The sequence below is a fragment of the Poeciliopsis prolifica genome, unplaced genomic scaffold (genome assembly GCF_027474105.1).
Source record: "Poeciliopsis prolifica strain line A6 unplaced genomic scaffold, Auburn_PproV2 SCAFFOLD012, whole genome shotgun sequence".
Classification (NCBI taxonomy): domain Eukaryota; kingdom Metazoa; phylum Chordata; class Actinopteri; order Cyprinodontiformes; family Poeciliidae; genus Poeciliopsis; species Poeciliopsis prolifica.
In genome coordinates, this window is record NW_026562387.1 from 4,030,781 (window position 1) to 4,055,505 (window position 24,725).

The 24,725-nt window shown below is 42.3% G+C and overlaps 2 protein-coding genes across 4 annotated transcripts; one reads left to right on the top strand and one right to left on the bottom strand.

The window, feature by feature from the left end:
• Positions 1–516: 516 nt before the first annotated feature.
• Positions 517–21,826, bottom strand: LOC129364724 (WD repeat-containing protein 37-like). 3 transcript variants are annotated; one of them, XM_055037549.1, is made up of 15 exons: positions 21,735–21,826; positions 19,860–20,152; positions 17,565–17,661; positions 17,376–17,471; positions 16,315–16,379; positions 15,953–16,036; positions 13,263–13,401; positions 13,101–13,172; positions 12,946–12,990; positions 12,726–12,802; positions 12,170–12,404; positions 11,277–11,418; positions 2,858–2,992; positions 2,630–2,744; positions 517–2,470 (listed from the first exon to the last, which is right to left on the bottom strand). In XM_055037549.1, the coding sequence occupies exons 2-15, from the start codon at positions 20,010–20,012 to the stop codon at positions 2,339–2,341; spliced, it is 1,587 nt and encodes a 528-aa protein (XP_054893524.1). In that variant the 5' UTR covers positions 20,013–20,152; positions 21,735–21,826; the 3' UTR covers positions 517–2,338. The 3 variants fall into 3 exon arrangements, with proteins under 3 accessions (XP_054893524.1, XP_054893523.1, XP_054893525.1); XM_055037548.1 differs by lacking the exon at positions 21,735–21,826 and adding an exon at positions 21,264–21,523; XM_055037550.1 differs by lacking the exons at positions 15,953–16,036; positions 21,735–21,826 and adding an exon at positions 21,264–21,523.
• idi1 (isopentenyl-diphosphate delta isomerase 1) lies at positions 21,623–24,526 on the top strand. Its single transcript, XM_055037551.1, has 7 exons — positions 21,623–21,737; positions 22,328–22,473; positions 22,640–22,812; positions 22,904–22,996; positions 23,452–23,582; positions 23,660–23,764; positions 24,192–24,526. Exons 2-7 carry the CDS (start codon positions 22,331–22,333, stop codon positions 24,402–24,404), a joined length of 858 nt encoding a protein of 285 aa, XP_054893526.1. The 5' UTR covers positions 21,623–21,737; positions 22,328–22,330; the 3' UTR covers positions 24,405–24,526.
• Positions 24,527–24,725: the final 199 nt, after the last annotated feature.

Here is a 24,725-nt window from a genome sequence, read left to right on the forward strand (position 1 = left end):
CAGGTTTTGCAGATGAATAAAAACACAATTTTCTGAGAGATAACCAGCCTCATTGAAGTGAATCAAAAAAAAAGTGTGGGCTGAATAAGATGAGAGAGATGCGACTAGCAAAAGAAAATCACATCTTTTTTTTTCTTTTTATTGGAAAGTGTCAGGGAGAACACAGCCATCACAAAGTATGCAAAGAAGATCGCATAATGAAGTTAGGCGAATATAAATTCACTTCAGTGAGCTGAAAGCTGATCCACTTTAGAAATGTAGATTTTACTCCCGCAGACTGGCTGTAATTTAATGTATCAATCTGAAAATCTGATTTCCTCCAGGTTGGTTATTCAGAAGCGCTGCGTTTTCTGAATTTAGCGATCCGCCTGCGGAGGACCGGGACGGCGATACCACCGGGCAGGAGTCCCCGCCGCCACCCCGACGAAAGACACAGACAAAACAAACCCGTCTGAAGCACAATCACTTATCGAACATGTGGAGGAGCCACAGACAGATGACAGTCATACGCCGTCCTCGATGCAGTAGTAAGGCATTTTAATTCAGGTCCAACATTTCTCAGGTTCATGCTACTTTACAATGTGATCCTGGTTCTGATTGTTGGAGGAAACAGCAGAGACGTGTGCGTTCTGAACACACTGGATCTAAACTGGTCACATATACAGACAGGCAAGTTGTATGGAGGTTTACAGCACTGGAATAAGTTAAACATCTGAAGGAGATTTAAAACAAAATAAAACAAAAAAAACAGCATGACTTCAATTCAGAACATTTCACATGTAACATACAGCATGTTTCAGGAATCAGGTGGAGCACAGTAACCTGACGACAAAACCCACTCTGTCTTTTAAAGACAGAGTCGCCTGGTTTAAAACGCACAACTTCACTCTGTGAATGAGTAACATTAAGGAGCTGAGTATTGCTTCCATTTCTTTTTTGTGCTACAGACAGACAGATGGGTGGGTGCAACACAGTACAGAGCTGAAAACCACTGAAGCACACACACCACACACACCAACCATTTTGGGCTCACGACTCAACAGCGGCAAGTTCTGAGGCGGCAAAAGGAGGAGCGAGTCCAGCTCAGGTCAGAGGTTTACATACGGCCACGGTGACGGTCGCCATCGGCGAGAATGGTTTTATTTTTGATGATTCAACATCCAATTTCACTGAGTTTTTTTTTTTTTAACAAGAGTGCAGAAGTTTGAATTTGCAGTATTGTTTAGGAGCAAAGTACTTGGTTAATGGTCACAAAGAAAGCTGCACCTGAACTACATGTCTTTTTCGCCATCGACACTCTGGAATAAACCTGGTTGGATTCATGAGATTAGATTTTTATGATGAATTATTTTAGCTCGTTTGGTTTCCTAGCATCAGCCTGGATGTTAAAGCAGCAGTACGTAAATTTATAGAAAATATGTTGAGTTTGGTGACAGTCTGTTGAGACTATGTATAATATGAGATGGATAATCTTAATAAAGAAATTTTAAAGATGCGAAAAAAAAAATCCCAACAAGCTCTTATAACCATCTGCAAATTGTACAACCAGCGCCGTCAATCAACCTCGTCTATTTGCTGCTCAGTGTGATAATGGTGGAGAAATAACTTCCTGTTCCTGGAAAACTACTTATGTGTTGTCATAGTAGCAATGCTAACTAGCTTTAGCATTTATGTTGGGGTGGAAGCTTGCTGTAGATTAGCAGAGTTTTAAAAACCCTTCATCCTGCTCTACTGCATGACGACCGTACGCAAACTTATGCGCAGCAACACGTTGTTTCCTCTTCGCCCTGCCAGAATAAATCTCCGTCTATATATTTCAAAATCTCCTATGTAAACACAAAACATAAAGGCAAGTAACAGAAAGCGAGATCTGGAAATACAAAGGCTAACCGTGAACCGAAGAGAGGAGGCGGGGCGTCTGGATCTCCGCCTGCTGAGCTCTTCGTTTTAAGACGTGGCAGACGTTCGTCGCGATATGTTTGGTTCTGTGTGAAGAAACGCTCCGGAAGGATAAAGACATCTCAAAGCTCTGCCATATTTGACAAATTGCACCTCCCAGAATGCGGCTAAGACACTGAATCCGTCACTTAATCAAGCCACGACATCTTATGTACATACTCTACAGATTGTTCTGCGACTGCTTTTGAAGCAACGTCTGCAAACCTGGCATGCAGGAGAAACTATTTGGCAATGACAAAAAAAAAAAAAAACAAAAAAAAAACAGAAAAAGGTGACGTGAGCGGCCGCCTGCACACACACAAAACCGAACACGTACTTCCACACAGAAATGGCACGAATCACAGTCCATGCAAAATAAGAAGAGCCGGGTCCGGATGGGTCACTTCTCCTGCAGCAGGGCCGGGATGTTGATGTTCCAGCCGATGGCCTGCCGGTCGAAGCCGCAGGTGAACAGGTTGCACGCCTGGTTCTCCTCGTTCCACGCCGTGCAGCACACCATTCGCCTGTGACCCTTCACACACACACACACACACACACACACACACACACACACACACACACACACACACACACACACACACACACACACACAGATATAGTCAAAGGTTTTGTTTAAAAACAGCAGCAGATGTGATAGTCATTTCGGGTCCCGCTCCCGTCCTCTCCTCACCATCCGGTTGCTGCGTGGAAGTCGGGCCAGCCTCACGCCGCTCATGTCGAACAGGCGGACTTGTCGATTGTCGTGCGGCAGGGCGATGATCCTCTGGTTGGCCGAGACGCTTATCCTGAAACGCCACACAAAGTTGCACTGTAAAGCCGATCTCTTTGGGGGACAAAAAGATCCAAAAGATTTTTTTTTTTTGTCTTTTAAACTTTGAAATCGACGCCTTTCACCCACCTGTTGACAGCCGAGTCGGTGCGGATGGTTGCTATGGGCGACCGCATGTTCTTCAGGTCCCACACCTTCACGGTGCGGTCGTCGCTTCCCGAGACGACGTTGTCCCCCACCGTGAAGACGGCGGACGTCACGGTGCTGCAGAAGGCAGGACAGAGCGGGACGGTCAGACAGGAAGAGGACCGGTCAGAGAAAACGGTCACTTATGAAGCAGTTTCTGCAAAACGCAGAGAAAGCCTCGATTTGGACCTCCGTTTTCTTGAAGAAAGGATGGATCTCTCGCTCGTCAGAATGCGACAGTTGTAAAAAAAAAAGTTAAAAAATTCACAAAACGTGTTTGGGATGTAACGAAGCCATTTTATTGTAAAATAATCAAATCACATCTGCCATATTGGGACATGTTTTCTTCTCTTTCCTGCTTTGAAGAGTAGCTAACGGGCGTCTCTTTTTTTATATGACGAACATGAAACCACTGAATCCATTTCTATAAAGAACTGACTGCAAATAAGCTTCAGATCCATTATTTGTCAAGACTGAATTCACTTCACCCCTTATTCACTCTATAGGGAAAATTAAATGTCGTCATAACTCATTTGTCCTCAAAGAGCCGCGGCGCCTGGTGATGCTGTGGTCAGTCCTGTTAACTGTCCAAACCGAGACAGCAGAAACCAGAGGGGATGTTTGTCCAAACGTGAACCCGAAAAAATCAGGACGAAAAGTAAAACCTAAACAAGAAACCAGACCTACAACAACTTGCTTATTCTTATACGCTCGTGATTTGTCATTCAGCTTTTCCCTTTTGTTCCTGTCCATTCATGGGGTGAAACTTACGAAAAAAAAACAGAAAAAGGAAAGAACAGAAAAAGAGGGGAATAATTATAGAAATATTGTTCCATCACGCCTCTCCTTCTTTTCAGCATCTATATCTCGTCTATCCTGCTTAACCTCCTGAGACCCGGGCTTTTGTTTGATGTGCATTTTTTATGTCTCCTTACTATTTGGGATTAGTCTGACCTAATTTTAGTTGAAATTAAATTTTAGCTTCCTATGTGCTCTTGAACTATGTCAAAACCAATGTCCTCATATGAGGACATTGGGTCTTTCTTTGCATATAATTTTTTTCCTTGCCATTTGGGATCATAAGGACCCAATTAGCCTAAGAATGAAATTTTAGCTTTCTACAATAAGTGGTTATATCAAAACTAAATGTCCTCATACGAGGACATTGGGTCTATCTGTGTGACGATAAGATCATTCAATCAATGTTATTATTTACATCTATGTTTCACAGTATGTACATTTACGCTGCTTTCTGTCCAGACTTTCAAAATGAAGACACCATTGGTTAACAAAGTACAAAAGTTTATTTTATACTGTCAACAAACAGTGTGTTGCTTTTGTATGGAAAAGTGCAAAGTGTATTAACATGTCATAACAAACTCAGTAAATAATTCAAGTATTCCTGCTTGCCTCTGTGAAAGGCTTTGCATGGAAAAGTGCAACATTTATAAACATCATTATGAACGTGTCATAGCAAACTCAAACAAACATTCAAGTATTCAAGTAGTCCTACTGGCCTCCATGAAAGGCTTCAAAGCAGTTGCGCTGACTTTGCAGGCAAAGGAACACATTGCATGTCAGACAGCGTACACGGGATTTCCCATGGCAGCCTTGTTGTCTGCAACGCATCGGGTTCTTGAGATCAGCAACTTCCGGCAGATGAGCAGCAGAAGTTGTGCGCGCTGAGATGTGGGGGATTGGAGTGACCAGGGATGTTTGGCCAGTTTTTGGACAGCATGCACTCTCTTCCTCTGCATGTGTGACATCACACTTGTTGAGGAACACCTGAGCCACGTCCATGCGGAACGTGAGGAACGTCATGATGGCCTTTCTTGGGGTATTGTGTTCTTGATGATCTCTGCGATACTGCAGCCAGCTGTTGGCCAGAGCAAGATCCATGAAGTGCATAACCATGCGAATCGTCCACTTCTTTGTTCGCACCCTCATCCTGTAGTAGCTCATCATTCTGTCAGACAAGTCTACCCCACCCATCTTTGCATTGTACTCTTGTACAATATTTGGTCGTGTGATGGTTAGGTAGCATTTGTCCTTCTTGGACCACCGCTGGCAGGTATCCTCTGGCTCTTTAGCATGGACAGTAGAGAGCATCAGGACCGGCTTGTTGTCAAACCATTTTACAACATTAGTTTCCCATCTCCCCTGACAACTGATGCGGCGGTACCTCTGCCTTGCTGCTTCATGATCTTGTCAGTTGGGAGCTTCTGCATTGCTTTTGGGATCCTGTTCTTCATAACTGTACCAGTTAGGTACACTTGCTTCTCCAGCATGGATTCCACAGCTGATGTGGTGGTGAAGAACCTATCGCAGTACACCTTTGTACCAGGATGTACTGTTTTTGTCAGGCGTTTGAGAACCAGGGCTCCCAAACCCAATCCTTCTGCGTCCGGCACCTGTGCAGCCAGTGCCTTTGAACCTTGGTAAACTTCAAAGTCAAGAACGACACCATCTGCTGTTGCCAGGACAAAATTCTTCATGCCAACTGGATTTGGCTTCAGCGGCACATACTGGCGGAACGGACAGGCTCCAGTGAATGGTATCATCTGTTCATCTATTGAGACGGATTCTGGTCGGGCCTGAGCATGGCAGCCTTTGAGTATGCGATTCATGAAAGGCCTCACCTTCCAGAATTTGTCTGTTTTCCTGTCTTCGGGAATGTCGTCATCAATTACCACCTTCAGATGGCTCCTCAGCTTGAAGAATCGGTCGCGTCTCATTGTGTCACTAATGGAAGGGATTCTCAGGTTAGTGGACCAGAACATGCGGATTTGTGGGTAAGGGATACAAGACATCAAGATGGATGCTCCAAAAAAGTGGTACATCTCTTCAACCGATGTGTTGAGAGATCTGCCACTTTTAGCTAATGACATAGAATTTGTACAGTCGGCAAAGACTTTCATCAGTTCTATGTCAACGTACTGTTCCATGTACTGCACCGGCGACATATCTGCTCTCTTGTCTTGTTGTTCATCAGCTCCTTGAAATGGGACTAAAACAGGGTTGAATGGAGCACACTTCCAGTACTCTCTATTTCTATTTCTTGGTCCTGCCCTGCGACCTTGCACATCCTGGTGAGGTTCATCAGAAAAAAGATGCTGTTGTTTATGTGGTGGTTCACTCGCATCGCTGTCAGTATCTTCACTTATGTCAGCAGCATCAGGTTGATAATCTGAATCAGAATCATCAGGTTGCTCCACAGTTGCTTCACATGGAGTGATTTCACCCACAGCAGGGTCATCCTCTTCACCATCTGACAAATCTTCAATCTCAGAGTCATTTGTGATTGCAGTTAGCAATCGTTCAGCTCTCGAAAAGGACATTCCCCCTGTAATGATAAAAATGCACAATCTATTTCCTTGTAATAGGAAATAAAAACTTGCTCCACTGGCAAATTATTCTACATATTTTTTAGTGAAAGTTCACTTGAAACAAGTGGTGATTGTCTAAAAACAAGCTATTTTTGGAGAATGAGTCTTATTTTATGTAATAAGACTTATTTTGACTAGAAATTAGACATTTTGTCTAGAAATAAACACAAATGCTCTTCGAAAAATTTTACGTTTTTGCACTGAAGCTAGACCTGATGTCCTCAAAAGTACGTCATGTTTACAGACGTCGTAGCTTGCTAATATTACTCAAATATATCAAATAAGCATGTCAGTTGAAGCTACAGACATTATTGTGCATAAATAAACTAGTTTCAATCATAAAACTCGATTAGGATTTTTACCTTGTCCATGTTTGTGTCGGGAGCTGCCGTAGAAGACGTTCGCTGTCATTCCCGCCATGCCGTTTTTTTTCAAATGAGTGTAATTTCATTATGAGACCAGTAGGTGGTGCGGGCAAGCCCCCCAGATGAGGACAATTGGTCAAAATTCTTACAAATTAAATGTCATGGTGCAGAGCAGCAAAAATGTAATGTCCTCATATGAGGACGCGGGGTCTGAGGAGGTTAAACGAACCGCCGCCTTAATTCAAATTGACATGGCATTACGGGCTAATTAGGCACCCAAACCTGGCCCCATTAAAGGCTGCGGCTCCAGGAAAGTGTTGCGCCGACACAGGCACCTCCTGACTTTGAAGGGTACGGCCCAGCTGGGAATACGAGCGGCGTGGAGGGGATGATGGGAGGTGAGCACGCAGCGTAATCAGACAAGGTAATTGATTATAAGGTTGATTAAGGTTAAAGGGTTTCTCACAACGACGGCGAGGAAGGAAAAACGGGGCGGGGGGGAGAGAGAGAGAAGGTGTTTGGTGGTACTTAATGCTCGGCTGGTCTCTGACAGCCAAGGTCAAGAGACTGAAAGACCCGAGGAAAAAAAAAATACAAAATACAAATGTAAAAGCATCTCATTAGTGGAGAAAAAGTAAGATATTTATTTTTTTATATATATATGTGTATACAAAAAAAATTTGATGCAATCCTGTCATAATGAAATAATTTTTATATTGAGTCAATTTGTTTGATTGTTTTTGATTGCTTGTGTTAAAAAGACACTAAAAATATGTAGAATTAATTCATTAAAATTAACATGCTAAAGATCACTGCCCAAGTGGATTTAATTGGGATTCGATGCAACAGATGAAGATCAGCATCATCCCACAGCATGATGCTGCCATCACCATGTTTCAAAGTAAATGTAGATCACTCAGGCCGATGAGTGGTGAAGGGTTTTTTTATTTGACAACGGTGGCTTTTTGCATGTAGACATGCAAACCGTTACTTCTCCAATAGAAGTTTAATCAGAAATGATATATTTTATCCTTGTGGTAATTTTAAGTTTTTCAAAAGTTGACAATCACCAATTCAATCGAAACCAGAGTTTTTAATTCCTCAGGATGAACGGAGGACTTTTATCTACTTTGATGCTGAATCATATGGATCTTAAACGGTTGGTGTTTAAAGATAAAAGCTAAAGATGTAAATGAAACCAGTCAGATGGAGACTAAGTGCTTTTGCAGCTTTGTGTTAATTCTCCAGCGCTGCAGCAAAGCTGACAGTCCCTGAAGTGATGGAGTATTCCTCAGCAGAGACGAGATATCAGATCTGCATCTGACGCACACACACACACAAACACGCCCGCACACACACACTCTCTCTGCGGAGCGCAATCAGGATGTCTGAGGAAGCCGTCGACGGGAGGGGAGACAAACCCGACATGGCATCCCGTTTGTAGAGCAAGTGCGCTGTCGTTTCTCGTTTGCTCTCGGCCGTTTTGTTAGCTCGCGCGCCGTTGTCATTACACTGCAATTATGGCGGGGCGGTGGGACGGAGGGTGGATGCTGCACTTTTAGCCGCCGCGCTCCGCTGTCAGCCAGCGTTAGGCGTAATTGCCGGTGAAGGCGGTGGAAACGAGAGGCTTTCACCTCCCCACCCTGTCCTCCCTCCTCCGGCTCTCTGCCTCTATTAAACCGTTCTCATTTATCTCTGCGACTGCAGCTTTTCACAGGAATGATGCCGTGTTTATGTCAGTCATGTTGCAACATTATGCCATAAGGAAGATCCCGGGAAATGAGAGAGAGAGAGTGAGAGAGACGGCAGCGGATGTAGCTCATGACTAACAAGTGATGACAAACTGGATCAGGAAGTGACCTTTTAGGACCCAAAAGAGGGATCCAACTTGCGCCTGGTCTAAAATATCAACTTTAGTTAAGAGTTTCGACCTGATTGGGGAAAATAAACAGAAATTCATCAGCAACTTTAATGGAAGATCTTAAATCTGCTGCATTTTACACATTTTATCACAGCACATTTCAGACTACTTTAAAAATAAATAAACAAACACAATTTAAGTTTTCATGCTTTCACTGACGTTTTGAACTCAAGATGAGCCAGCTGGTCCTCATCCAAACTTAAAGTGAAGATATTATAAGCTGCTGCTTCATCCTTCCCAAGCTACTTCATGTATTTTTGGTTTAAATATAAGATGGATTGAAAAGACAACAAGCCATGATGATTATGGCTTTCAGATCATCAAACTCCACAATGGATCAAAATTCGAACCCCAACTCTATTACTCAGGTGAGTAATCACATTTTCGGCTGATTTTTTATTTAAGCATTTATGCCTTTAACACAGCAATGGAATACATTAAAATATGCAAATCAATAATTAAATTCAATTTTAAATAAGAAAAACAAACATTTCGCTGTCTAAAATGCAGTAATAGCATTTCTTCATCATTTGTAGATTTCTTGATTGATATCTCCATTAACGATTAATGATCAGTGTGGTAACGGTCGCCTATGAAAGGAGATTTTGCTTTTTTTTTCACGTTAAAGGCAAAATATTTTTATGTAATATTTTACATTTTTTGAACAGTTTTGGCTTAATTACTGCTCTGAATATATTGAATTGACGACTAATCGATTACTGAATTAGTCGACGATCGTGTCAACAACTGATTAATCATGATTAATGCGATTTACCATTTCAGCCCCAATTTTTCCTCTGGAATTGGTGACAAAACATATTGAACGTTTTCACAATAATTGAACTTTTCTCCGATGTACCTGTGGATACATTTCTCTTCTCTTATTACTGGCATCTTTTTCAAATGACAGTCTACATAATAAACTAATCAACAGACCTGTCGCAATAAATCAAATGAACAATTTATTATTTTTCCTTTTCCTTCCAAAAACTGGATGTCAGAAGTCTTCAGTGTGGTCTCAAAATTGTCTTTTTGGAAAGACAATTTTGTTTACAGACACTAAATAATTCACTTTATTTGTTGATTTATTTTTGGACATTTAAAATGTCTTCCAGTTCCCGTGTTAAATGTTTGTTAGAATTTATAGTTTATTGATCTTAAAGAATATGTTTTCACCTAAATATGCTATTAGCACTATATTACTTGAAAATGGTGTCAAAACAACAATACTATGGTTTATTGCAATAACTTCTGGGACAATTTATCATCCAGAAAAAATTGTTATGACAGGCCTTCTCATTAAGCCTACAGGTCGGCTTAAAGTGTTCAGATGGACAATTCCCACAATTACCAGCAGTAAAATGAATCCGCAAGCTGCTCCAAGTTAGCAGTTGAATAATACAGTAGAGTTAATTTAAGCACATGATTATTTAATAAGCAGAAGATGAATGATTTTTGTCGTTTCTAAAACAGAAATCTGTGTCGTATTTAAATGTTTTGGTGGGTTTGGTGCTTTGAACACATCAGGAAGGGCAAGAGGCAAGAGAGGCCTCATGGGAAGGACATGAGGACGGAGGAGAGGAGGCGGGGATGTTAACTGTGAAACACTGGAGTCTAATCTCATTACTGCAATTGTCTATGGGAGGGAATTAGTTTGGGATCTGCAGGAATTATTCATGTTGGGATTGTACGTAATGAGCTCGACGTAATCCCTCGCCTGCAATCAAAGGCTGCCAGAGCGCAGCAGCCAGCGGACGCGTGTAGGCATGCGCATAAACACACACGCGCAAACACTACCCCTCCTCTTACGGCTTTTAAAGAGCAGCGCGACTGAAAGCCACAGACGAGCCTGACAGCCGTCGCTTTGAAACGGGCGGCTGCAACTGAGTGTTAACAGCGAGCGAGGAGCCAAATTACACAGAGTGGGGGGATTAACGCTGAAATGGACAGATAAATGAACAGGAGAGCGGGGGAGAAGGAGAGGAAGTGATAGGAAACAGAGCAGCGCACTGTCGGAGTGAAGAGAAGTGCTCAGTAATGAATGAAAGGCAAGTGGAGGATTTGGCTTAGAGCAATAAGGTCTGCAGATTAATGCTAAAGGAAAGAGGAAACTGGAGGGGAATTGGAGAGCTGGAGGAGGAGACAGCACCACCTAGTGGACACTTGGCTGCAAATTGGTCACAATGAAGATTCAAAGTTTGGCAACATGTTCATAACATAAAGTTATGAACATAAAGTGTTCATAACTTACTCACATAATGTTGTCATAAACTTAAAATAACACCTGTTATGAACATGAAGGAGTCTTCATGAAGGAGTCTTCATGAATGACACTTTTAATGCACTTTTTATGCAAATTTTTGCACAACTTTACATTCAAAGTGTCATTATTTACCAAATGACACTTCATGACAAATGTCAAACATTCATAAAGACTAATACATGTTCATAACACGTGTTATGTTATTTTTATGACGGTGTCATGTCAGTCTTGTGCACACCCCTTCAAATAAAGTGTTACCGAGAGTTTGGGCTGCAGGCAAATGGACGTGTGAATGAAATGGGAGGACAGAATCTCAAACCCTGAAGCCAAAATAAAATAAAAATAAAATAAAAACCACCAAAAAAAATAAATAAATAAATACAATATGTGAGAGGAGGGAAAAAAAACAAAACAGATGTGGACTCACTCTGTGTGTCCCTGGAAGACGTTGACGGAGTGGATGGACGGGTCCCTGAAGTCCCACAGTCTAAAGGTGGTGTCCCTGGAGGAGGTGACCACCAGGCGCTGGGTGGGATGGGTGCAGCAGTGGGTCAGCTCCTGGTCATGACCTGCACAAACACCAACAAAATGATTCACGAAAACAGATTTCCGTCTGGCTTTTCCGTCGTTTCTGTGAGCACACACAGCTCAGCTTTTGGTAACATTACAAACACACATTTCAAAATCTTTTATTAGATTTCAGATTCTGAATATGTAACAAACCATTTATTGATCTATAATCCACATCCTGTTCCTGTCATTTGTTTTCAGCCCTGTTGACGATTCTTTCCATGATTTCTAAACCTCTTGCTCGTTTCTGCTAAGAGAACACTGCAAAAACACAAAATATTACTAAGTATTTTTGATCCAGTTTCTAGCGCAAATCTAACAAACATAATACTGTCATAATCTCAATATTACATTAAAATGTTTTGTTACAAGTGACATAATCTGTCAGTTGAACTAGTACTTTTTAAAATCAATTTTAAGGAGTTACTGACCTTTCATGTCTTATTGAAAAGTGACTTGTAATTTTTGTTTGTTTTATTCCAAGTATACTAAAAAATTTGCACTATAAATTAGATCAAATAAAACTAGATAAGATTTTGTGTTTTTGCAGCGAACCATCTTACTACCCTGTTTCACCGATAGCAGAAATGTTTCAAGTTTAGGCTGAAAAGTTCAAATTTGGACTTTTTCACACCGTTGAACGAAAGCCAAAGAGGCCACGAACAGAACATTTTGTCCTCTGTCTAACTGAATCTTCCACTCAGGATTGAGTGTCCTGAACAGAATGCATCCACTAAAACACTTTCATACCGGTCAGAGTGTGAACCAGTTCGGACGTCTCCACCTCGTACAGGTTGGCGGCGCGGTCCCACGAAGCCGTCACCACCTGTCGGCCTCCAACCAGCCAGTCGGCCGCGATCACCACGCCCTGGTGGCTCTTAAGGGTTGCCGTGGCGACACGGACCGTGGGGACCTCAGAGGGACCGTCTCCTTCCGTCTCGCCCTCTTCTCTGTCGGATGAGTCCTGGTCGTCGTCGCATGGAACCTGCAGAAGGACGAGACACGGTTGAAAGCAGATGTGTGTACACACAGTGAACGGACTAAACCTTCCTGGTTTTCAGTCAGTTATTGTCAAAAACTATTTCTGGGTCAAAAGACAGAATCATGAGAGAGAAATGTTTTGCTTTTTTTCCCCACAGATTTTTACATTTTTGTTTTACATTCATCAAAAAGAGAAATTTAAAACTTTCTCTAAGTTTTAGGTGAATATCTGGTTCCAAATGTACGCCAGAAACGAAAAGCTCTCAGCTCGTGCCCTTGAAATCTTTTTCGCTTGTAGCAAAAATCTCAGTCCGAAGCTACTTACGCTGACATCTGGCGGTGGCTGCGGCGCCGGGAGCTGCACCATGTAGCGCCAGATGTGAGCCGTCTGGTCTCCGGAGGCTGAGAAAAAAAACACAGAGAAAAGCTCGTCAACACAGATTCCCACCCACATACTCCTGGAGACATCAAACCTGTTGACACAGATTCTGTTTAAATCTTTAAAAAAAAAAGAAAAAAAATCTTTCATGAATTCAGATCCATACCTGTGAGTGCCATCTGCTCGGTGGGGTGAAATTTGATGGAGTTGACTGCAACAGAGATGAAACATCAAAGATTCTTCCAAAAGTGACAGAAAGATGATTTTTTTATGCGTATAGAAGGATGATAAAGCCTAACAAATAATTTTTTTTATACATACCTGATCCTACATGTCCTGCATACCTCAGCAGACATTTCCCCGTCTCTATGCTCCACAGCAGAGCTGAGTGATCTGTCAGGACAGGGAAATTAAATCATTTCAACTTCATGGAGATTTAAGCCATTCTGGCTCGACGAGGTTCCTTTTGGGTGAGCCGTGTACCGGCAGAGGCGGTGCCGAGCACCACTGGCTGAGTCCGGGTGACGCTGAGGTCCCAGATGCCGTCCCGGTGGCCCACATACTCCTTGAGCAGCTGGCACAGGGCGCGCGAGCCGGTGGTGGCTTTGAAGCTGGAGACGATCTGCAGAGAAGAAGAGAGGAGGGACTGATGAACAGAAGAAAACGAGCAGAGGATGGAGTTTAGAATCTGCATAAAGGAAACCATTTACAGCACTTTGAAAAAGTATTTATAGACCTTAAATCTTTGCTACATTTTATCACATTACAACCACAGGCTTCCATGTATCTTAATAGGGAGTTTTTAATAGATCAACACAAAGAGTCATTTATTCCTTCCTGCAGGTCAACCACAATAAAAAGACAAAAAAGAAGATTAAAGTGGTGTAAATAGTTACTGTATGGTTACACATATAGTGCATGCACCATTAAAAAAACACACACACACACACAAGCATATGTAAATGGATTAGTTGAGTTGCTTATTAATTCTCTAAAGAAATCGTTGATTTAACAGAGAACCGTCTACATGCTGAATATGTTTTGATTGCATTGTGTTGCTTTCTGCCAAGATAAGATGGTGTTTGGTATTTAGGGCAGAGTTGGTCGCCTACTGTGGATAAAGGTCAGCTTTGCAGCTTTTTCCCCTGAACGCCTCTGCAGCAGGTTAACTTTAGATCAGAGCCTGGTGAAAAACCTAAAATCAGCTCTGCTGCACCCTCGCAGAGGGTGACGGCTATAAACACATTTCCATGACTTCTGCTTCCCGGGGTGTTTAACGAGATCGGATCTGCACAGGTGAGCTCGAGTTCTTGTAATGAGGATGCCGCGTTCAAACATCAGAACCCCGCTAACCTATTCTACTCTAAAGTCTTAAACAGAGAAAGCTCAGTGTGCGCGCCCGACTTCTCTGATCTCGAATATTAACGTCGGCTCTGCTTACACGTCAGGAGCTCCAAATAAGACGGGCGCATGTCTAAAAATATTGTGTGCTCTGGTTGCGCGTCGGCCTTCGCTGCTGAAGGGCCCCCACACAGGAACAATCTCGAGAGGAAGGTTTGACTTCTATTTTCACAGAGCCACAACAGCTGAGGCACATGACAAGATCAGCAGGCTTCGATCTCTGGCAGCTGGCCCACACCACAACCAATTAAAAAAAAAAAAGAAGCAGCAGCAGCATGGGTCATTCTAGCTAAAAGTGACCAAGCAGACCCACAAACCCAGACTTGGTGCATATTATTAGTTTTAACCCCGTTCAGTTTATTGTAACATTAGACTCAACATTCTGATGCATTAGCTATGCAACAGATAGCAGACGTGTCTAACAGGAGGTTAATCTATGCTGTCCTCCCTTGATCCCTTGTTCTCTTTTTTCTTTCAAGTCTTATCTGGATTCAGATTCTCCATCTAACTCAGGACTTGGTTGCACTCAGATTAATATACGTATGTTGAGAGAAAAAACAAAAGAAAAACAAAACACCATTTTGCACAGCTGAGTACAGAATAGCAGAATGAGAACAGTTCTTCCCTGGTCCGACTACCAGTACCTACAGAACCCTCAAGTCTCATTAGCAGCCCAGGTAAAGATGTGAATGAAGTATTACAGTGAAATAAATCAGACCTTTTAGCTTATTTATTCCTAATGCAGGAATGGGAAACTCTTGTGAATAAAAATTTGAGGCAAACCACTGGTGATACATTCAAGCATTTTGCATTTTTAAGTATATTAAGGAATGCATGACTCTGCATTCTTCCTGTGGTAAACGTCTCACCCTGCACACAATCCAATTACACTTTGTTTTCAAAATGGGAAAAAAAGAGAAGACAACTCTCCATTGAAGCGAAGCAGGTGTTGAGCTTCACAAGTCAGGAAAAGAATATAGTCATTCACTTGCATAAATACAATGAGTATTGAATAATCAAAAGGTTCAATCCACTACAATAATCAAAAAGTTTAATTATTATCCTTCTAGAAAAACACGTTTGCCATGGGTGCTAAAAATTGTGGCAGACGCTACAACATTTTGGAAAAGGTGAAAGTTAACTTGGCACCACCTTCAGTGCTCTAACATGTTATCTTATTGGTTAAATCGACAAGAAAATAACACAGCTGCTAAATGGTAAAAACTGTAGGCATTTCTTTAATGCAACCAATCCTGATATTTGGACTAATGTGAAGAAAAACAGCAAAAATCAAAAGCTTTTTACCAAAATGTGCTGCTAACCTTAAGGAAATTTTTAAGCACAATTATTAGTGAAGCTCTCTTGTAATGTCTTACCCTGTTCCAGAGCTGGCCAAAGCCATAAGCAAATTGTGACCAAAGGTTGTTCATTTCAGAACATACTACTGAAGGGAATTAAATGTTTTTTTGTTTATTTTTTTTCTGTAAAAAAGACTAATTAAACAGCTAAATTCTACTCGCCAACTAATTTGGGCCAGCTCTTTGTTTTGTCACGGCTTTGGAGTAACAGAAAAGTTTGAAACATTTAGGCTCTAGCGTACAAATAAAACGCACGTCTTCACCATTTGGTGGCTACAGCCGCCCAACCGAGTCGTTTCCTGAGAAGGGCGCAGAGTGGAAAAGAGACGAGGAGTCAAGGTGAGACTGCAGTTAAGATGCGACTCAGCCAGCAGCCGTCTGCTCAACGCTCAAACAGAGCATTCAGGAAGTTACCCAGGAATCTCCGCCCCACAACTCCCAGGTTGGCACGCTGAAGTTGCGAGCTCCGCCTATTTTGTCCTGGAAAGCGTACAAGCGCTACCCTCGGCAAAAAGATTCAACATTAAAAAGTCACTTTGTGGACGTTAATATGTGGGGGGATGTACAAATATAAACAGCATGCATTCATTGGTAGGGATGGACTCTCTCGGTTCACAGGCTAGGACTACATTATGACTTTATGAGGACGTGGAACGAGCTTTTCCACTCCTTCTGTCCCCCTCATCAGAGAAGCTGAACCCTAGCCGCTCAAATATTTACACATGAGAGCTCTGTCGTGCTCCGCGGAGCAGCCAGACATGGCTGGTGCCAGGTACCTTGCTGGTGGAGGCTTTGTAGGTCGTCTTCAGCTTCTGTGACAGCTGACTGGTGCTGTGGCTGGCTGTGTGACACAGACACAGAAAACCCATGAATAAAAACGCCCCGGTGAGTGACGAGCGCTCTGCTTGGTTTCACTGCTACAGAGGCAAGGCTTACAATAAGAGAAAAGACACAAAAAGCTTTGCTGTGGCGTTCGTCAGGCATCATAACTCACTGCAATAAGTTCATCATTAACTGAAATTAACAGAGACAAGGATAAATCAAAATTCTTATTATAAGAAATGTTTCATTATAAATGGCTACACCTTGCCTGATCTGGTGACTGCTTTGTAAAACTCTTTAAATAAATGAATACTTTATTCGTATTCCAGTAATCCTAATGTGAAGCCGAATATTTCATGCCAATAATCCTAAATTATTTTCTCTTTTTTTCTAGATCAACTTAAATCCTCTTCCAGTAGTTTTGTTTTCTAATTATTGTTCTTAAGATGTTTTTTTTTTTTTGTATTAATTTTTTTTATTTAAACCAAAACGCTCTCTTCTTCTTCCCATTTTGGAAAGAGAAAGAAGAGAAAGAAGCTAAAAAGAATCATAAAGTCATGGATTCTCAAAACTGACTAGACAATCCAGGCTTGTAATGTTTGAAAATGTTCAAATATGAGAAAGTGATTGAAACTTTAAAAGCTTTGAGAAAACCCCCAAAAACCTCATATTGTGGACAGGAATAAATGTTGTCCAATTTGAGGCTGGAATTTTTGAAAAAAAAAAAATAATAATATTTGAACAAAGTTGTGCTATTGCAATGAAGCTGAATTTTTACCCATCTTTAAACAGTAAATGTAGATTGCGTGTAGCTTAAGGCTGTCACACCCTTTTATACAATACCTCACAGGTGGTTTGTGCTTTTATCTTGATCTATGACAATAAAACTGAAACTTTATGTGCTCCAGTAGAGCCTCCCATTTGTTTGAATGAGCTGTGTTGCCCAAAAAAAAAAAAAAAACTCTATTTAATTGGCTTGATGTGTTTTCAAAGACAGCTTGAACAAATGTCGCACCTTTGGCTTTGAGGGCTCCCTTGGAGGGGTCTCCCCCGTCGATGGCCTGTCCATCGACAGTCAGACGCTCGTTGAGAGAGTCGATTTCCCGGCGCACTGCGACATGGGCACAGCATTAATGATTGAACGGAGATCGCTGGGTGGTGAATCAGCAACTGAGGCCTGACGGAGGAAGGGAGGTGAACTCACGTTCAAGGTTTTCAATGTACAGATTCTCAAACTCCCGTTCGATCTGGCCGAACAGGTCAAGGAGGTTGTTCCGCAAAGCGAGGGGCAGCTTGGAGTCCTGGACACACGACACACAGACCAAGATCTTTTAATACATCTAAAGCTTCTAGAAAAACACATGTTTGCCATGGGTGCTAAAAATTGCTACCACAAATGCCAGTGTAGTTTGTTGGGATTTTATGTGACAAAAACTTAACTTTTTGGTTCAAATGAAAAATAGTATTTAAATTTTTTTCATTTTAAAAATTAAAAGGATGGAGAAAATGATAACCGAACAAGAAGACAAATTTAAAATGGAACTAAATGTAATCAATTACAGAAAATCTGCAAGTATCCACAACTTTTAAGGCCTGTAATTTTAGCTTTTTTTTTTTGTAAATTCAAGACAAAGACAAACCCAGAAAAATAATCCTAAAAAAACACCTGTTGGGTGTAAAAATCTGGATCTGAGGTTGGGTTGCGGGTCAATTTTCTGCAGAATAATGAAAACCTATAAGTCGAAACATACAACAAAAGTTGCAGCGGTTTTATTTGGTTAAAAGTGTATTTATGGATTAGATCGAAGTGCATTAGAAAAACAGTGGGAAAGCTTGGCACAGCAGCTACATCTTGACATTTGGTAAAACTTGGTGGAGACAATTTCTAAAAGTATTGCAACTAGAGTTGTGACTCTAGAGAGTTGAATAGAAGTGTACGCAACGCTTTTCATCCAAGTCCTTTTTTATTTTCTTCCCAGTTTGCAGTAAAATACCGACAGAATGCATTAACGTTTGCTGTCGTAACCTGACAAAATCCGAGAAACTTCAAGGGTTATAGAGACTTATAAAAAGCCACAGTAACACTTGTAGAAAAAAAACACTACAGAAGATAAATGACACACCGCTACCACAAAAAGAAAAAGTGAATGAGTCATGAAATAATAATCACAAAAAGATAAAAAAGAACTTCCCACTGAGCCTGAAGCAGACGACTCCTGACAAACACAACCAGTGTGGTTACTTTCAATAATGGATGCAGCAACAGCAACTGTCTTACCTCCATGTCAACCTGCTGCTGGTGCCCAGTTAAATCCAGGTCACCAGTCTCCACCACAGCTCTCACGAAAACACAAAATGCTACGAGAGTACACAGGGCTGCATCTTAAGATTTTAAAATCAACTGATTCAAAATGTTTGCCTACCAAAGGCCAGAGTTAGTCATGGTGACGTTAACACCACATGTCACCATGCTCTGGGGTGGGTGGAAGACCTATGAGGGAATAACGGGCGGTTCTTATAAGCTGCTTAGTTTTAGTCTCTTAAACCTGCAGCTTGCGACACACTTTGGTCATTTAATGCCAGCATTAAAAAAAAAAGGACGAGGAGAATAAAACCTGCTCTGTGTTGCGTTTGGGCTCATAAAGCCGCCTGGGCATGTGCGAGTAGTACGTAAACACGGGGCGGCAAAGAAAGGACTGTTGAAAAGACTAATCAGACCCGGACAAAGCAAACCCGTATTAAAACTTGATGAGACGACACGGCGGTGGCAAGCTGAGCTCCGGTTTTAGTGGCTCAAGCCTTACATTTAAGGGAGAAAGTGAGAGCAGAGGCGCACTTTCCACTGACACCAATTTTACCTGTTGGAATAAATGATGAGTGTGAAACGCGTAAACGTCTCGCACTGTAGCCGCCTCCTAAAAGCTAACAACTGCTGCATCCTTAATCAAACAGAGAGAAGATTTTATTGCCCGAGAGGCAAAGAAGGGGGTAAAAAAAAAAAGTCACTAGAACAAGTTTTAAGGAAGTTACGCCTTAGACAAAAACTCTCTGTCCTTCATTTGTGGGAAAGCTAAATCAACTGTAGACTTAATTCAAATAACCTGGTTTGGAGCGAGTTAATCACCAACTTTATGGCGGTGGAGGAACATTATAGTCGATCCCTTTAAATCAGTAACTAAAGGTGCCACCGCCTAGGATAGTAAACGTTCTGTAATGACTGATGTTAAGTTAGTATGGGTTAAACATTTTCCTTTCGTGAAGGGAACAAACTAAACTCTGATAGCAAAAAGTAAGTTGTCAATGTTGCCTTACCACAAACCTTTAAAAATGCTGTTGAACAGGCTGGTGCTGCAGAGGCACAACTGATAAAAAGCCACATAGCATAGCAATCACTTTCATCTTAAAAAACAAAGAATAAACTTCCTGATCTCACATTTCAAAATGATAAAACCTAATAAATGTAGGATTTCCCTCCCCCCATTTCCCTCTCTCTACTGACCTGTCCCTCCAGCATGTCTCCTCTCAAGATGCCCGGTGGCCGCTCCTCTGTGCTGTTGGTGCGCCGGATGGACAAACTGTGTGCCTTGCGCTTCTGCTTGGGGTGACGTGCGGCCGAAGCCGAGCCACTGCTGCTTCCGCCCTCCACAGGCATCTCTCCTATCCCGTGTGAGGCCCTGACCCCGCCCCCCCAACCTTACCTGCTTGCAAACTACCTGACGAGCAGGTAAACAAAGGCCAGGCTCACCGGGTGGCAGGCAGGTAGGCTGGATTTTGTCACTTGTCACCACCTACCTGTAGATTTAAAATTAATTAAAAAAAAACTGGGATAAAAATGGTTGTTTACAACTCAGAAGTAGGCCCATCATAATAAACAATAAATCAACTAATATCATAATAAATGACCCTGTCAGAACAATTTCATTTTAGTGGGAAATGAAGTATGATGGTTACATGAATTACATGAACTTCCTTAGCACCCACAGAGGCTGACCACAGAGTTGGACCAGAAATCACAGTATCAGGCTTAAAGAGAACCAACCACAAGATGCATGCATAAAACCTGCATTTAACTGTGGAACAGAATGGTGGAGGGTCCATAATGTGGAGCCCTGCATGCTTAAGTGTCCAAGAGTCAAACATGACTCAGTCTTTGTGAAAGCGAAAGATTTGGCAACACAGCCGCAAATGTGCAACATAAAGGCCAAGAAAGCAAAACCAATCCAGGTGCAGAAACAGCCTACGACGTAAACTAACCTGGAGGAAGCTGCTGTACAGGAAGGGAGTTAAAGAGAACTACTTCCCCATTTTCACTTAGTTTCATAAAAAGACCTGAGCTTTTTTACTGTGCGTCCTGAAGCATAACACTTATCACTGTACATCTGTTTACATGTAATAATTTCACAGCCACAACCAGACATTAAACATTATGGGAAAACACCATGCTACAAAAAAATAAAGAGAGATATAATTATGATTTAAAATAACTGAATATCCCTCCAGTCTTTGCCGGATGAAGGTCCTAATAATGTCGCACAATCTGATGGGTCACAGAATTTGGTGTCACACCGGTAAAAAACCCAAACTTTCTGTTAAAAGACGACCTGACCTTTGCTAAAACATTATACTTCTGCTTATATTTAGAACTTATATAACGTTCAGCTAAACAGTGGCGGTAATTGTCGACATTTTTGTCGTTTTACTTCAACAACCCAACCGAGGACAGCAGAGCAAATACAAGCCGAGCACGGAAAACAGGAGCCTGGCGCGCGGTGACATTTATCATTTTAGACCATTTCCTCCCCAAAGATGATATACAGGTTACGGTCACATGTAACATGCGTCTAGTAGTCTAATGCTTGAACTCCAATATTTGTCTGTCTGTAGAGGCAACGCTGTCACTCACCAATTCTGCTGTGTTCCTGATTTCAAAAGCATCTTCCAACAGCCTTGAGCCGAACAAGCTAGCTTAAATAGCCGCTGCCACATATCACCTTTATGCTATCGGACGTTCATGGCTGCTGGGAAACCTGAGTGAACTTTATAATGGGCGTCTATTGATTTAAAGTTTCCACAAGGTTACACTAGTTTAACGCCACACATTAAAAGGGACGTCATTTATGTTAAATAGCCTATTTTAATTACGAAATTTGACACATCGCATATTAAAAAAGTGCTTCCGCACCACGTGGTCCGTGTTTGCAGCCTTTGAACCAATGAGCGGTCACGCCGCCGTTGAGACAGCGAATCAAAGCCTGGACGTCAGAAGGAGAGAGCGAATGCGTGACTGTTCGTTGCCAGTCTGGAATAACTGTAGCAAGCACATCTAAATTGGCTTCAAGGGCGTATTTTGATTCTGTAGCTGCAAATTACGTACTTGGTAAGTAGCATCTCATAGCATGTGCTTTTGCGTGGTTTGCATGTGTCCCCACAGTGGATACGTATGTTAGGTCTTTAGAGGCCTGGGTGGTGCAGTGGGCTGATGGCGTGTTTACGGTCTGCGGTGACTTAAAAACCCGAAATGGAATACATTGGAATGGATTCTACCGAGATAAATAATATCCAATCTCAGAAATGTAATAGCAGCTTAAGCAAAAGCTATTTTGCTTAATCTTTAGAAACATTTAAATCATAATCACATTTGCACGGCAAAGATATTGTCACATAAGTGGACATAGAAAATACAGGTAGGGAAACACTCAGACTGGCAAACAGTTTAATATACTCAGAACCTGCAGCAAGTAAAATATTAAGTAATCAAGATTTTGTCGCATAATCATGCGACAAAACCTCACTTCCGTCATTCAGGAATGAATGACCCTTTCTATATCGTAAAGCCACGTGTATGCCAAGGATAACACTTTGGCCATGTGTGTGCAGCGTCACCCGATCCATTCCTTGGCGCTCCTGTCCGCGTATTACCATCAGCAGGGTGTTCCGACCTTGTGATTGGTTTTGTGTTTCTGTCAGGCCATGGCCCCAGCTGTGTGGGCGGTGCTCCGGGTGCTAACCCGGGAGGGAGTCGGCGTGTTGAAATCAAACGTACCTGTCAGCAGCAGTGTGTTTCCTGGGTGGCGGAGGCCTTCTGTGACGAGCGGCTGCAGACGGATATCCAGGTGGGTTAAATTCTCTGTCGTTTAAAGACGCTCGTGTCTCTACAGTACGAACTGGTCTAAGTGAATAGATAACCCCTGGGTCCGTTGAAATCCGCTGTCTAAAAGGCTACGAATACTTTTAATACCACATTTTGCGCGTTGAAGTTTGCTCCATTCCTCCAATCAGCAAGGCGAGACGCGCACAGGCTGCAGTCAGGATGCCCGAGGTCACCACAGACCACCTGGACGAGAAGCAGGTCCAGCTGCTCGCAGAGATGTGCATCCTCATCGACGAGGACGACCAGAAGGTCGGCGCAGACACCAAGAAAAACTGCCACCTCAACGCCAACATCGACAAAGGTACGGCCGCCCGCCCGCGGTCCGCTCTCTCTGCTCCGGCAGCTCCGACAGCTCTGACCTCACCCCGTCTTCCCTGAAAACCCTCGTTCAGGTTTGCTGCACAGAGCCTTCAGCGTCTTCCTGTTCAACAGCGAGGAGAAGCTGCTCCTGCAGCAGAGGTCCGATGCCAAAATCACCTTCCCAGGTGAGGAACGCAGGACGTTGTGCAAGGGCTGAAACACTGATCGCGATTAATCGGCTATTGAAATAATCGCCCACTAATTTAGCAATCGATTAATCGTTAACAGTTAACAATTGCGAGGACGACACATTCAGAGTAGTAATTCAGTCAAAACGGTTATATATATATATATATATATATATATATATATATATATATATATATATATATATATATATATATATATATATATATTGCATTTAAGATGTTACAAAAAAGTTTTTCTTACTTAAAAAGGGAATATTTTTTAAATGCATTTATATTTAAAAGCTTAAATAAATAATCAGCAAAGTGCCCCCATTGTTTAATTTTTAAATCGATTTAATTGTCAGAATAATCGATTAATAAAGTGGTTGCTAGTTGCCGCCCTGATAATCGGTCCCAGATGGCTTCAGCTGGCTTTTTCTCCCCACATGCAGGCTGCTTCACGAACACATGCTGCAGCCATCCTCTGCACACGGACAGCGAGCTGGAGGAGAGGGACGCGCTGGGCGTGAGGAAGGCCGCCCAGAGGAGACTCCAGGCCGAACTGGGAATCCCCATGGAGCAGGTGGGAGTCGCTGGCTGGAAGAGGATTACAGGGGATTGGAGTCACGTCTTCTCTGACAATCTTCTCTGGTTCTTCAGGTGCCGCCAGAGGAGATGACGTACCTGACACGAATCCACTACAAAGCGCAGTCCGACGGGGTGTGGGGAGAACACGAGATCGATTATATACTCTTCATGCAGAAGGTGGGTCGACTCTAATCAGCGCTCCTGCTGGAAGGACAGTGATGCTCGAGTTTTTGGAAAGTGCTTAATTTCTGTGTAAAGTCTTGATTATCAAACAGCACACTTTGATAGTAAAGTGCACTACAATGTTTGATTAAAAGCCTAGGTTTGGAAAACATTATTTGCAGGTGAAACCAGATATTTTCATTACACATTATAAGACAGACTTCTTTTTTTTTCTCACTGTCTGAAGTTAAATCAGACTTTGAATGGACATCAACAGTAACAAATGTCTTTTGTTTTAGTTCATTTATATTTTTATTGACAAAGTGTGACGCTGTTACCTTGAAAGAAAAAGTGCTTGAATTATACAAACCACGACTGTCCTTTGTGTCATTCGAGTGCGTTTCATTTCGATTCTGACGACTTTTCTCAACATTTCCGGCAGGACGTGGAGTTGAGTCCAGACCCCAACGAGATAAAGAGCCACTGCTACGTGAGCAAAGAGGAGCTCAAAGCCATGCTGGACAAGGCCGAGCGGAAGGAGCTGGACGTGACGCCTTGGTTCGGCCTCATCGCAAACACTTTCCTCTTCACGTGGTGGGACAACCTGCACAACCTGAAACAGTTCATGGATCACAGCAACATCCACCGCATGTGACCACGGAGACGGGGCTCGTATACGCAACCGCGTTCGGGAGGTGTCCAAGAACTCCGAGGCTGAGCGCCGGGAGTCCCGAATCTAATCTGCTGTTGCCCGTGGCGACGGCGTTTTGCTTCAGGAGAAGGATTGAGGAACTGAGTCGGTCTAGACAGAAAGTAGTGCTGGCACGCTGAACAACGAGTGAATACAAAACCGCTAATGTTTTTGTTATAAGAACGCAATGTAGCTGTCACCTAATCAAAAGTAGATTATTTTTGTATGAAAATGTTCAAGTGCCTGATTAATGGCGTCAGTAGCTGTAATAAATCTCTTGTCTTG

Excerpts from the sequence above, each read along its gene's own strand:
- LOC129364724 (XM_055037549.1), bottom strand. The coding sequence starts at position 20,012 with ATGCCTGTGGAGGGCGGAAGCAGCAGTGGCTCGGCTTCGGCCGCACGT. Across the intron at positions 12,991-13,100 it reads TGCAGGACATGTAGGATCAG|TCAACTCCATCAAATTTCAC; the intron begins GTATGTATAAAA and ends TCTCTGTTGCAG. Across the intron at positions 12,803-12,945 it reads CGAGCAGATGGCACTCACAG|CCTCCGGAGACCAGACGGCT; the intron begins GTATGGATCTGA and ends TTTTTTTCTCAG.
- idi1 (XM_055037551.1), top strand. The coding sequence starts at position 22,331 with ATGGCCCCAGCTGTGTGGGCGGTGCTCCGGGTGCTAACCCGGGAGGGA. Across the intron at positions 22,474-22,639 it reads GGCTGCAGACGGATATCCAG|CAAGGCGAGACGCGCACAGG; the intron begins GTGGGTTAAATT and ends TCCTCCAATCAG. Across the intron at positions 22,997-23,451 it reads TGCCAAAATCACCTTCCCAG|GCTGCTTCACGAACACATGC; the intron begins GTGAGGAACGCA and ends CCCCACATGCAG.